Here is a 13,821-nt window from a genome sequence, read left to right on the forward strand (position 1 = left end):
TCATCTCTCTAGCTGAAAAATGCCATGGAAACCCTCTTCAGAGAGTCCAGGGGACAAGTGGGTATGAAAAAGATCACAGTATGAAAAGGCTTTTTTTTTTTTTTTTTTTCCTGCCTCTAACACATTTAATCTTTGCCCAGTTAGGTCCACATGCATTAGGAAAATTCCATTTTGTTTGTCATCCTTGGAAAGAAAGTTACTTAATGATCTAGTCTGGGACCACCTTTCCAGCCTCATCTTAAAAAGTTTAGCTCTCTGATAGAATGACCAGATGGCGGCTGTATCCACTCCTGCCTTGTCCCCTGAAGAAGTATTAGTGACCAGCAGCATCTGGGGAAGCCATCAGAGTCTCCCTGAAGGTGGGAGACTCTAGAGGTAGCCCTAGATTGTCACTGTACAACTACCATCCATTAGCTTGGCATTTAGAGCCATATCATCAAATCTTTGAAAAGTGATAGCAGGTAACCAGTTCACATGGGTTTGTGTGTGTGTGCTTGTGCATGTGTTTTAGACTAAAAGAGGTGATAACTACCATACACATGGGACCTACACTCAGCTCTCTCTGCTTCCTTCCCGTCACTCTGCCAGTCATTCATTTCACCCTCTGTTACACCCTTTTGGGCTTGAGAGCACCAACAAAGTTTCTAAGGAAGTTGAAAGAGGGTGTTTACTAAGCTTGAGGTCTGCAAGGGCTCTGGGAATTGAAGAGTTAAGAGTGAGCAATATACCCAGGGAAGGAAGGGTATTTCTCCCTAGGAGGAAGGAGGGCTTGTGGTTGCAGGCACTGGAGAGTGATTCAGCACCCAGGGAAGCCATGAGCAGTTTGGTGGAAGAGACCCGGAACATTCTTTTGAAAACTCTTGCAAGGTAAGAAGACAAGATGGGGCTCCCTGAGTTTGAAGCAAGGAAGCATGTGTACGGATCTCCCAGAGGGGAAGGAACAAACATCTCATTTAACCAAAGCCTGTCGTCAAGCACTCAGCTCTGGCTCAGACACACCTGTTTCTCAAGAAGGGGGAGAAGACAGATGGGGAACAGGAACAGAGAGTCCACGAGGGAGGCTGATCCCTGAACTCCCTGGGGCACGTCTTTCTGGGCCAATGGAAAAAAAGTGAGCAGGGAAATGTGAGCCCACTGGAAATAGAGAGGAGAAAGGGCACAGCCCCCCTGTCCCCCCTTCCCCAAGGTTGGACAGAGCCAAAGATTTCTTAACTTCCTCTGACCTTTAGACTCTAAGCCCTAACAGCAGAATCTTTTTGGTTTTGTTTTTTGTTTGTTTGTCTTTGTTTTTTGAGACAGGTTTTCTCTGTGTAGCTTTGGCTGTCCTGTACTCATTTTGTAGGCCAAGCTGGCCTCGAACTCACATAGATCTATCTGACTCTGCCTCCCAGAGTGCTGAGTTAATGCTGCCAGGCTCTAACAGCAGAATTTTAACTCTTGACCATGAAAAGGAAGGAGGGGAGGGCTTCCCACCTACGGAGACTTATTGTGTGGTCTTATCCAGTCCTCCACAATGGTATCCTTGAGGAAGAGACTGCCTTACCTTGAGGTTCAATGACTGCCCAAGTAATGATTAGGATCACTTTTACCATGACAAGCTTTGACATTTGGCAGTTTGGGTTTCAACCCTGACTTTGCCATTCTTGGCAGTTAATGTATTTGTGCTCCCTTTCTCTATCCCTCTCCTAACTCCTCTTTCTGTACAAGGTCTCACTATGCAGTCCTGGCTGGCTATGTGGAGCAGATTGGCCTTGATCCCATGGAGATCTGCCTGCCTATGCTTCTTAAATGCTAAGATTAAAGGTGTACACCACCACAGGCCCAGCCTCGATTTTCCCATCTTTGTTTTATTTTGTTGTTGTCATTGTGGCAGGTTAACTGATTTTTAACAGGACAAATAGTTATACAATAAAATTTTATTTAAAGGGGCTGGAGAGATGGCTCAGCAGTTAAGAGCACTGGTTGTTCTTCCAAAGAATCGGGGTTCAATTCCCAGAACCCACTTTGCAGCTCATAACTGTCTGTAATTCCAGTTCCAGGGGCTCTGGCACAACCATTCAGACATGCATGCATGTAGAGCACCGATGTGCATAAAATAAAATAAATAAGTCATAAAAAAATTTAAAATATGGAATATTTTATGGGTTTTCATGTCATCACTGCACAGGGGACATGCTAATCTCTGTATCATTCCAATTTTAGTATCTGTGCTGCTGAAGCAAGTACTATTTTCTCACCTTTGAGAAGAGGATTAAAAATGTATATTTAGGGCTGGTGAGACAGCTCAGTGAGGGTAAAAACACTGGCTGGGAGAGCCTGGTGACCTTAGTCATGACCTAAACCCATGCTGGCAGACTCTAACTGACTCCAGGGCCAGCAAGATGGCTCAGTGGGTAAGAGCACTCGCCGCCCCCCCCCCCCCAAGCCTGACTATCCCCAGGAAGCCACATGGTAAGGAAAAAGAACTCATTCCCACAAGTAGTCCCTGACTTCCTCCGTGTATGTATACACATGCATTTGTGTGTGTTCGTGTGTACAAATTTTAAAACTTATTTATTATTTTTATTTATGTGTTTGTGTTTGTGTTTGTGTAAATGAATGTCCTGTGTGCTGGTAACTGAGGAAGCCAGAAGAGGGCATCAGCTTCTTTGAAGCTGGACTTACAGGCTGCCCTGAGGTGCCAGACATAGATGCTGGTCCTCTGGAGCAGGATACCGGCTAGTTTTTATGTCATTCTGACACAAACTAGAGTAATTCTGGAAAAGGGAACCTCAACTTATTTATTTGTTTGTTTATTTATTTTGGTTTTTCGAGACAGAGTTTCTCTGTATGGCCCTAACTGTCCTGGACTTGCTTTGCAGACCAGGCTGGCCTGGAACTCACAGAGATCCACCTCCCTCTGCCTCCCAAAGTGCTGGGATTACAGGTGTGTACCAACATACCCGCCAGGAACCTCATTTTTTAAAATGTGCCCAGTAGCCTGGCCTGTGGTGCACTTCTTAATTGATGAGTGATGTGGTAGAAGGGCCCTGCTCACTGTGCATGGTGTCATCCCTGAGCTGGTGGTCTTGGGTGGTATAAAAAACAAAAACCAAAAACCAGACAAACAAAAACACAGGCTGAGAAAGTCGTGATAAAGAAGACAGTAAGAACCAAGTTCTTCTATGGTTTCTGCTTCAGGTCCTCCCTCGAGGTAACTGCCCTGGCTGAGTTCCTGAACTGTAATATGGACTTGTAAGCTGAACTAAACCCTTGCCTCTCCAACTTGCTTTTGGTCATGGTGCTAGAAAGCTAACAGCAAGCAGTCTTACCCACTAAGCCATTTCTCTAGCCCCACTAAGACATTTTTAAAAGAGAACTGACTCCACCCAAACATACAGGTACACTAGCACTGGCACATAGATGTGAGCCCCACAGGTGAACAGGTACACACACCACACACCACACACACACACACACACACATATATATATATATATACATATATATATATGTATATATATGTTTATTGGATAATTACATGAATTCATATATGTAAAGTATTTAGGGAACGGTGCAAAGTCTGGGCTCACACAGTCCTGACTCGTGGTAAAGACCTTCAGTAGCACTTCAAGCCATAAGGAAAGAACAAAGATCCCCAAATGAAGCACCTTTACTCCTCGCTCAGCTCACGACTCTTCCTTTTCTGAAGGCTCCTGTTTGGCTCCTTATGGTTTCTATTGCTGTGAGGAAACACCATACCCAAAAGTAAGTTGGGAAGGAAACAGTTTATTTGACTTACACTGCCCCATCATGATCCATCATTGAAGGAAGCCAGGACAGGAACTCAGGCAGGGCAGGAACCTGGAGGCAGGAGCTGAGGCAGAGGCCATGGAGGGGTGCTGCTCACTGGCTTACTCATCATGGCTTGCTCAGCCTGCTTTCTTATGGAATCCAGGACCACCAGCCCAGGGATGGCTCCACTGGCAATGGGCTGAGTCCTCCCCCATCAATCACTAATTAAGAAAATGTCCTACAGGCTTTCTTTTTCTTCTTCTTCTTCTTCTTCTTCTTCTTCTTTTAAGATTTATTTATTTACTATGTATACAGTGTTCTGCCTGCATGTACACCTGCACACGAGAACTCATTATAGATGGTTGTGAGTCACCATGTGGTTGCTGGGAATTGAACTCGGGACCGCTGGAAGAACAGCCAGTGCTCTTAACCTCTGAGCCATCTCTCCAGCCCCCTATAGCCTGGTCTTATGAATTCATTTTCTCACTTGAGGTTCCCCCTGTCAAATAACTCTAGCTTGTGTCAAGTTGACATAAAACCAGCCAACTCCCAATCATAGTCTTCACCTTATCCCAGAACTGACCAACCCCTCTTGCTGTCCACTCCAACCAGGAAGACTTGTGCCCTGCATCCCTCCAGATAAGAGAATTCCCTAGACCTGGGTGACAAGTCCCAGAGGAAGGACCCACTAACTGTCCTTTTTCACCCGCTGGACTCCGGATAGGAGCACGGCAGAGAGTGGTGGGGGGCTCCAGATTAAAGCAGCATGTGTCATTCATTCGTCATGTATTGCATGCCAAACACTGTAGTAGATACCAGGAATGCAAGAACCAAATGACCCAACCTTTGCCCTCATGGCACTTGCAATTTAAGAATCAACAACGTTTAAGCAATCGTTTAATTCTGGAAGAAACCCTGGCCTGGCGACTGTCTTAGAACCTGCGAACCAGACCCATCCTACAGAAGGGAAGGGTCCTCACCAGCCTCGGAGGGTCTTAATCCCTGTAGCGCAGGCTCGGCTGGATGCAGACGTGGATCAGGGGAGCCTCTCTGGCCATCTGAATCACTGCAGAGATGCAAAGGTTATTTCCAGGGTTAGTTTGTTGTCTCTTGTTTTGCAAACTGCACAACAGAGCCTTCCCCCCCCCTCCAACCCCCCCTCCCGCATGCCCTCCAGATCGAGGCGAGGCTATTTATTCCTAGTGACAAGCCTGAGGATCCCAGGGGGGGTGGCCTCAAGGGCCTGGATGGGCCTCCTGTCCCTGGCAGGCGCCAGTCCTCGCTTCCCGGCATAGGGTAGAAGCTGAAGGGTCAGAAACGGCAGAGGTCCCCTCCCTTCTTCACATCTCCTGCCTGCAGCAACCCAACCACTCAGAATCTCCACACCCCTCCCGCCCGAGAAACCAAAGCTCACGGGGCTGAGGATTAGGGTCTCCCTGAGCCTCAAAGGTCAAAACTATTCCTGGGCACTTTAGAAGCGTCAGTGCCAGGTCACAGCTGAGGATGGGAAGGTTGTTGCCTGGGCTTTCGCCACTCACTTATAGAATAAAAGTCCTTTGAAACTGAGGAGGATAAAGGCTCTCTCGCTCGTTTGAGCCCCAGTTTCTAGAAAATACCTTGATCTCCAGCGGTAAAGCAGAATCAAGCCACCCCCGCCCACAGGCTGGATTGAGGCCTCCTTCATAAGCTTAAGGTTTAGAGTAAGGTCTGGGGATGAGGTGGGGGAGAAGAGGAAGGGGTCTGGTCCCCAGATGGACCCCGGTCCTAGATGTCCGACACCCATGGCCTGGGAGCTCTTCCAGCAGTCCTCACGGGTCCGAGGGGCCCGGAGGGAGGGGGGAGAAACGGACGGGTCAGGCTGCAGGGGGCGGGCAAGGCGGGGCCGAGAAGGTCCGAGCGCCAGGTTCGGCAGCGTCGGGCTCTCGGCAGGCAGGAGGGGGGCGGGGTCTGGCCCCCGCGAGCGGGTTGGGGGCCCGGGGGCGGGGTCCGGGCGGGGCGGGCCCTCGCACTTCCTCGGAGGCTTAGGGCCGCGCGCCCACTCGCCCACACAGTCCGTCGCGGCTGGCTACTTCGCCGCGGCTCTCTCGGCCCCTCCGCCCGGCCCGCAGGTAGGAGCCGCCGGGCGATCGGCTCCCGGCCCCACCCACGCCGCGCGCGCCCAGCTCCCGCGCCCGCTTTGAGGTGAGCGTCCCCCTCCCAGCTTCCAGCCCCCGGTTCCCGCGCTGCGCTCGGGCCAGGGTCGCTGCCCGGGACCCCGCCCCTGTCCCCTGCTGGGGCACCCCGAACTCGGGACCACGCGTGCCAGCACCGAACCTCACCGCTCCGCGCCTCCGGGCCAGAGTTACAGGGGGTGGGGACCAAGTTTTAACTAGAAAATCTATAGAGATCAGCAGGGTTGGAGAAACTGAGGCTGTTAGAGAACCGGGTAGAACCGGCAAGGACGCACGCCCCAGGAGGCTCCAGGGACCATTCAAACGGGGGCAGAGAATGGCCCTACAAAGTTCTCCGGGCGCGGCGGGGACCCGGGTTCTGTGGAGCATTTTAAGACGCAAATGGTTGACCCTAGGGAACTCATTGCTAGCGCCCTTCCCAGGGCCTTGGAGGGCCCTAAGGCAGAAGCTTGTTAGACTACTGCAAAATCTGCCTCCCTGAGGCCTGAAGAGATTTTCAGAGTCTGAGACGCTGAGAGACCAAGACTTGGGTGCACAGGGATAAAGATCCCCAGAGTGGAGGCCCCACTGGAACACCCCCACCCAAACACAAAGACAGCAGCCTAAGGGAGGTGAGAGATGCGGAGGGGAGGCCAGAGTTCACGGAGGAGAGACACCTGTGTGCTCTCACTGACAGCTGCCCCAGGCCTGAAAGGGTGGAGGCAAAGCTAGGGGGAAATTGACTCTTAGCCAGCCCATCCCCCAGGAGGGAGAGGACCTGAGGCTGTAAAGCTGAGCTCAAGAAAGAGCCCCGTGTACACACAACCACTAAGACAGCGCCAACTTATTTTTAAACTCAAATCTTGGACGCTCTGCATCAGCCCTAGGGGACTCGGGGGTGAATGAAATGTTCCTCTCCTGTCCTCAGAGCAGCTGCTGGATCTGCTCCCTACCCCCTTTTCCCTAGACTGCTTTGACTTCCAGGCGCTGTGAGGAAGAGGGGTGGGAGAGAGTTTGGGGTGGGGGGCACCTCTAATTTCTCCCCTTATGTCTCCTGTCGAGGGGGAGGGGTCTGCTCTGATTCTGACTCACAGCTGTGGGGCCTAGCCAGGGTCCTCGTGGACTTGGGGTGGGGGGTGGGGGCGTACAAAAGGGTTGAGCAGTTGGCATGGGTGATTGGAAAGACTTCTGGGTGTCTTCCAATGGCAGGCTGGCAGCTGGGGAGGAGAGCCAGCTCTAGTGTATCTCCTGTCCCGCCGTCCCACTTCCCCCACCCCCGCCAGTACAAACACCAACACCACCCCTAAAGGCTGACTGCCCCTTCCACCACCATCAAAGCCCTTCTAGGCAGAGCTCCCCGCTGAGGGATAGGAAACTTCTGCTCCAGTTCCCGAGCAGCCTTGGTCATGCCCCTAGCCTGTTGGTGTCCTGGATGAACTCTAAAAGAGGAGTGTGAGATGGGATGTGGTGGCGGTGGGATACACATTTTATAGACACAAGGCTTCGTACAAGTGTGTACACCTGTGAACACACATCTGCAAGCTCTTTACCGTTTCTCTCCCCGGTGCCCAGGTTCTGCGGGCCCCGTGGTTCCCTCAGCTACACCGTAGACTTGATTGAGACTCCCTACGTCACATCTCAGGTCTGCCTGAGGCCCCCTGGCTCCAGTAGGAGTGAGGGCCTTGTAGGAACTTCACAAGTGGCTATCATTTCTTTGGGCCTATTCCCCGCCTGATGCCCTATGGGGATTATCACATTCAAGCCTGACAAAAGGCCTAGGAGAGGGAGGTAATATTATCTCATTGAACTAGATGGACTAACAGTCCCAGGTCGAGAAAACTGCGTACCCAAGGTCACAGGATTCCAAGTCAGGCTTATATCTTAGGACTCAAGCAAGCTGCTATACAGGGAACACCATACAGAAAGGTATCCTGCCACTCAGCTCTAGTTCACTGTGTGTGTGTGTGTGTGTGTGTGTGTGTGTGTGTGTGTGTTGTGTTGTGTAAGCCAGGTATGGCGATATGTGTGTTAGGCAGGATAGCAGATGAGGGTCATCTGGAAATCTGGAAGATCCACTGTCTCCTCTAAACCCCACCTGCTACCAGCCAGGAAGAAATACAAAACTGACTCCCTGCTCACCCCTTTAGTCCTTCAGCCTTGCCAGAGAATGGGGAGGGATTGGGGAGGAAGGAGAGACCAGGATGGGAAGAGACAGGTGGGCCTTGGTGGTGCCCTTCACTCTGTCCTTAAATAGGGACATAGACTAAAGGATTGGGGCATTCTGGGAAGGAAACAGAAGGCACGCTCATACCCTATTTGGGGTGCCTCATCTCAGTGTGGTGACTAGCTCTGAGGGGGTGGATCCAGGGCTAGCCCGGGCCTGGGAAGGTAGCTGCTGCTGCTGCTGCTGCTGCTGGCCAAGCCCGGAAGGAAAGACTCACAAATGGCCACATGGCCACAGGCTATCTGTCTGTTGTCTAGTGGCTAGCAGCCCAGGCAAGCCTCAGATGCTGGGCCAGGGGAAACCAGGACCTGAATGACAGGGAGGGGCTGAGTAAGAGGGGCTCTCTCCATCCTTCAGTGTAACCCCTCCCTTAGGACTCAGCACTCGGAAGACTCCAGCTTTGGTGACCTTGTGTCCTGCTGCTTTGGGTGTGAACCAGGTGTTCTCCCACTTTGAGGAAGGGAAAGTTCAAACTCAAAAGCCCCAAAGAGGTGGGCCTTTCAGGTTTGAGATTTCTTTTGCTACCTGAAGTCTGAATTCTAAGGCAACCCAAGGTTTCGGTGAGAATTTCCTGCTGTCCTGGCTGAGAAGGGGGCAGGGAAGAGTGTGCTTTTCCTTCATCTTAGGTCTGGGAAGCTATGGAGAAGGGGATTGGTAGGTTCCTTTGTGCCCCCTTAACTTCCTCCAGTCTCCTATACAACAATGACTCGGTCCCCTTCCTGTGGGTCCTGGGGGCTCTTCTTCACTACCCAGCCCTAGGAGAGCTTGCTTCATAGTAGAGGAGGGTGGAGCCTGGGTACTCTGACTTTGCTGGAATTGGCCGGCAGAAGAGACCGGGAACCCCATTTCCCTGCCCCCCCCACTCTTCATGCTCCTGTTCCAGAGGCAGCTGTGTGGGTGACCTCATCCCACAAACATGCTTTGTTCCTGAGAAAATGGAAAGTGTCTGGGGTTTGGTGGGGGGCTGGGTGTCTGCAACAACAGCTCTCGGGGCTCCCCTTGTCTTACTCCCCATCAAGAAGGGACCCCACTGGGGCTCCAGGGGCTCTTGCTTTCTCATCTTTCACTTCTCCGACCTTAACCCCTGGGAAATCAGGGAAGATAAGGCAAGGGCTGCCTATCCAGATGTAGGGGGGTGACATATGACCCTGGGGCTTTGCAGAGCTACCAGCAGAGGCACCTGGCAAGAGGTGGCAGGGGGCACACTGCCCTCTCTCTGTGCCTTCATTTCCCCTCTGCCTCCCGGACATCTTGGGTTTTTCCCTTTTATCTCCCTCTGGTTGGCAAAAAGCTGACATCTGGCCCTCTGTGCTGCCACAGCTGCAACAGATGTGACAGCCAAGACTGCCCAGACTGGTGTGACCAGAGACACAGCAGAGGTGGGAAGGATGAGGCCGAGGGTCCAGCTGGGCAGGGTTTCCTTCCTGCCTGAACCTAGGCTGAGCCCATCAGGCTCTTGTTGCTTGGCTGATTCTCCTGGGAGGGGAGGCCCAACTTCTCACCCCACTCTGCACCATTCATCAGTCAAGCATCTCTCTAGCATTCTACTATTTCCTGTGTCGTCGGTAGGGAGTTGGGGGTGGGGGTAGCACAAAGAACAGCCCATTCCACCTGAAACTTTCCAGATCAGAGGTAAATGGCCCCTTATCTAAAGTCCTATGTTTACTATCCTGGGAGTCAGGAGGTGAGGACGCTGTATGCAGTAGGGTTGGTGGTCCCCCCGACCTGGCCTTCGCACCCTAGGGACGGTACAGGGAGTGGAAGCAAACCTCAGGCCAGGCAGGAAATGAGTCACTGACCCAGGAAAAGCCCCCTCCCCCCAGATCAGCCAGGACCTAGATAAGAAAACAACTCTGCTTCCTGATTTTTTTTCCTGACCCCTTCCTATCCTCACAGTCAAATATAGAAACAAACATGGAAGATTCCAGCATGCGCTGAGCCGAGACACTGGGGTTTCCCGGAGCAGACCTCCTCCATCCCCACCTGTTCTGATCTGGCATCTTCTGTGCCTCCTTTCTTTTTTGAATGCAAAGAGCTCTGTGTAGGACTATGCTAGAGCCTATCTAGGTGAACTCTGTCCGATCTTCTTAACAGAGCTTACTCATCATCACCACCATGAGCGAGGCATTTGACTGTGCAAAGTGCAACGAGTCCCTGTATGGCCGCAAATACATCCAGACAGACAGTGGCCCCTACTGCGTTCCCTGCTACGACAACACCTTCGCCAACACCTGCGCCGAGTGCCAGCAGCTCATCGGGCATGATTCAAGGGTAAGGACCAAACGGGGGAGAGTAAGTGCAGACTGGTGGGAGAGGGCCACGGATAGCCACCAAGCCCAGATGTTAGCAACCCTGCTCTGTCTCCTGGAAGGAGCTCTTCTACGAGGATCGCCATTTCCATGAGGGCTGCTTCCGCTGCTGCCGCTGCCAGCGCTCCCTCGCTGACGAGCCCTTCACCTGCCAGGACAGCGAGCTTCTCTGTAACGACTGCTACTGCACAGCCTTCTCTTCACAGTGTTCCGCCTGTGGGGAGACGGTCATGCCTGGTACGTCCGAGGGCCTCTTCCTGGGTCTGGGAACTGCCATCCGAGTAGGCTCTTTGCATCTACCTGACTTATGCATGCACGGGGCTTGGCCTGGGTAGAGATCTACACACACTGCATGTTCCTGGAGCACCCGTGGATCTGTTGTGCATGTATGCTCTTGGGAGCTTAATGCACATGGGGATTGGCACAGCCGGCTCTACACATGAAAACTTGGCAGATGCCGAGAAAGATGGGCTGGAGGCTTGGTGCGTATTGGATGAGTAGGCCCGGCGAACCCCTAAACACTCACCGTGTGCATAGCAGATAAAACATACTTGATACACACAGGCCTTAGCACCTGTGAAGACCTGCATGTTTGGTGCACGTGGGAGCTAGGGGAATACTGAGATTCTCAGTCTTGCCACACTCAAGTTTTGTGTGCAGTGATAAAATCGTAGGCTTAAGAATGTATGGTGACGTGCATTACTTAATGGGTATGTAGAGACTTAGCATGTGTGGGGATTGAGACACCTAATATACGAAAAGGCTTAGCATGTACTGAACCTGTCGATTCCCAGGCTTTGTGTACGCAGAGTTGCCTAGTTAATGGGATCTGGCAAACTGTTTTTGTTTTGTTTTGTTTTTTGGTATCCAATGGCTTATTTATCATGTACTGACAATATATATTTTACACAGAGATTTGGTGTGTATGTCAAGATAGTCCCGTCAGGGGCATGGTGGTTTAACGCATGTGTTTAGCATGTGCTGAACCGTCTCTTCCAGCTTGAGGGGAGAGGCGGGCATATGTAACACACATGGCGGGAGTCTTGGATACTGCCCTCCCAGGTGATAGACGAAGTGGCTTGGGGAGTAGAATGGGCAGAGTGGCCCTCACGAGCTTGGGACAGACTCGATGTGGGATTCCTGTTTCCCACAGGGTCCCGGAAGCTGGAGTACGGAGGCCAGACATGGCACGAGCACTGCTTTCTGTGCAGCGGCTGTGAGCAGCCGCTGGGCTCCCGCTCCTTCGTGCCCGACAAGGGCTCTCACTACTGTGTGCCTTGCTATGAGAACAAGTTTGCTCCTCGGTGTGCCCGCTGCAGCAAGGTGGGGGCTGGGCCTGTGAACTCAGGGTAAGACCTGTTTCGGGTGGGAATCCTCACTCCCCTGCTGATGGGTGATGCCCCCACAGACGCTGACCCAGGGTGGGGTGACGTACCGAGATCAGCCCTGGCATCGGGAGTGCCTGGTCTGCACCGGGTGCCAGACGCCCCTCGCAGGGCAGCAGTTCACATCTCGGGATGAGGATCCCTACTGCGTGGCCTGTTTTGGAGAGCTCTTTGCGCCCAAGTGCAGCAGCTGCAAGCGCCCCATCACAGGCGGGGGCAGTGGCGAGGGGGCAGGTAAGAACAGGGGCGTGACGCTGGGCGAGGCTGAGGGGCAGCAGGTCTGCAAGGCTAACCTCCAGCCTTCCTCCAGGACTCGGTGGAGGCAAGTATGTGTCCTTCGAAGACCGACATTGGCACCACAGCTGCTTCTCCTGTGCCCGCTGCTCCACCTCCCTGGTGGGCCAAGGCTTCGTACCAGACGGAGACCAAGTTCTGTGCCAGGGCTGCAGCCAAGCAGGGCCCTGAACCCAAGGCTCCTGACTTTTCCCTTTCCCAAACTAAGGATTTAAGACTATGGCTCCTTCTCTGAACCACCTTGGAGACCCAGTCCCTCCCCTAGAGCCCCCACCCCACCCTTGAGCCCCTATACATGGGGTCTTAAGGATTCAGCCTCCCAATTCCAGTATAGCCCACTGGTACTCTCTAACCCAGGTCCCGAAACCTGGGCTTGTGGAACACCCATGACTTAAACTCTCTCCAAGTTTGGACTCCAGAAATGAGTCCTCCCTTCTCTACTTTTTTTGGGGGGTTCCCAGATCTAGCTCCCTCCCCGATGAAGGCCCCAGACACCCAGCCCTCCAAATCTGGACTCTGGAACCTAGGTCTCCTTAAACCTAGACTTCCTGGGTAGATTTTTTTAGATTTCCTGTGGGTGCCTGAGAAGTCTTAAAAAACACATTGTACCGCAGTTTGACCTCACCCCCATCTCTGGGCTGAAGTCGTCTGGATAGCAGATTAGAGGGGTTCCCTGGTTAGAGTAAGGTACAGGGTGCTGTCCAGCCTATGAGTACCACGTTATTTCAGCTCCACGTTGCCCAGAGATGGGCAGCACGGGGTGGCCCACTGGGCTTCCAGAATCTGCAATAAAACAAGTGTGAGGGAGCACAGGCCCCGTGTGTGTGTTTGTCTGGAGGGTGAAGGAAGGTTCCTCGGCTGAGTCAGGCTTTTGTAAAACTCCTAGTGGGCGGGCCTTAGGGTGGGGATTCTCTTCCCCAGGAAGAGGATCCCTTCTGGCAGCCACACTAGTCCCTCTCAGAGCTTGGCCAGCCTCCCCACTGGCTGGCGGAGGGCTTTTTCCTCTGGGAGGGAGGGATTGGGAGAGGTGCCAAACCGAATGGCAGTGGGTTTCTCCGTCTGGTCCACATCTTCCCCCACCCCCAACAGCCCTGCCTCAGCCCGACATACAAGCACAAGTTCTGATCCCTAGTTGGGCCCAGACCCTCAACCTCCTTCCCCCTCTACCCAAGGATTAATTGGGGCGGCTCAAGATCAGCTCAGGGCCGCACGTTTTTTTTGCCAAAAAAGGCAAGGATGCAGCTGCGTGCGCCGGGGGAACATCTGGATCCGATTCTCAGCATGAATGGGTCATGGCCCCGCCCCTCGTGATTCACTGGCGGGGGCGGGAGGGAGCCAGAGGGGCTGTCCCCTGAAGTGGGGCGATGGGGCGGAGCACTCCCCTGCTGGACGCCCAGGCCTGGCCGCTGGCTCCATGGTTGGACAGTGGTGGCAGGTACGCGCCCCCCCGTGGCTGCGGCAGTCTCTGGAGGCGGAGACTCAGGTGGGGGCGGGGGTGAGAGGGAGTGGGGCCTGCCAAGTGGAAACAGGGTAGTACCTCAAGAAATCCTCCCTAACCCTGGGCCGGCCTTACTGCGGTTTCTCAGGGGTATAGACTCCGGGAGTCATCTGCCCAAGGTCGCAAAGACACTCACCTGAAGATCAAGACTGATGCTTTATAGTGGCAGCGGTTGGCTTTTACTGGG

The 13,821-nt window shown here is 53.0% G+C and overlaps 1 protein-coding gene and 1 non-coding gene across 3 annotated transcripts; one reads left to right on the plus strand and one right to left on the minus strand.

Annotated features, from left to right (window-relative positions):
- The first annotated feature begins 808 nt into the window (after window positions 1–808).
- Fhl3 (four and a half LIM domains 3) lies at window positions 809–12,939 on the plus strand. Of its 2 annotated transcripts, none has more exons than XM_055610741.1 (6): window positions 809–867; window positions 10,243–10,419; window positions 10,520–10,694; window positions 11,611–11,780; window positions 11,866–12,076; window positions 12,153–12,939. In XM_055610741.1, the coding sequence occupies exons 2-6, from the start codon at window positions 10,264–10,266 to the stop codon at window positions 12,305–12,307; spliced, it is 867 nt and encodes a 288-aa protein (XP_055466716.1). In that variant the 5' UTR covers window positions 809–867; window positions 10,243–10,263; the 3' UTR covers window positions 12,308–12,939. The 2 variants fall into 2 exon arrangements, with proteins under 2 accessions (XP_055466716.1, XP_055466715.1); XM_055610740.1 differs by lacking the exon at window positions 809–867 and adding an exon at window positions 5,821–5,955.
- LOC129680011 (U6 spliceosomal RNA) lies at window positions 2,123–2,226 on the minus strand. Its single transcript, XR_008720610.1, has one exon. It is a non-coding gene; the product is annotated as a U6 spliceosomal RNA (small nuclear RNA).
- Window positions 12,940–13,821: the final 882 nt, after the last annotated feature.

This window comes from Psammomys obesus, unplaced genomic scaffold (assembly GCF_907164565.1).
Source record: "Psammomys obesus unplaced genomic scaffold, mPsaObe1.curated_primary_1811, whole genome shotgun sequence".
NCBI classification, from domain to species: Eukaryota; Metazoa; Chordata; class Mammalia; order Rodentia; family Muridae; genus Psammomys; species Psammomys obesus.

What these genes read in the sequence shown, in the direction of transcription:
- Fhl3 (XM_055610741.1), top strand. Translation starts at nt 10,264, where the DNA reads ATGAGCGAGGCATTTGACTGTGCAAAGTGCAACGAGTCCCTGTATGGC. An exon ending in TCATCGGGCATGATTCAAGG is followed by an intron (nt 10,420 to 10,519) that starts GTAAGGACCAAA and finishes GTCTCCTGGAAG; the next exon opens with GAGCTCTTCTACGAGGATCG. An exon ending in GGTGTGCCCGCTGCAGCAAG is followed by an intron (nt 11,781 to 11,865) that starts GTGGGGGCTGGG and finishes ATGCCCCCACAG; the next exon opens with ACGCTGACCCAGGGTGGGGT.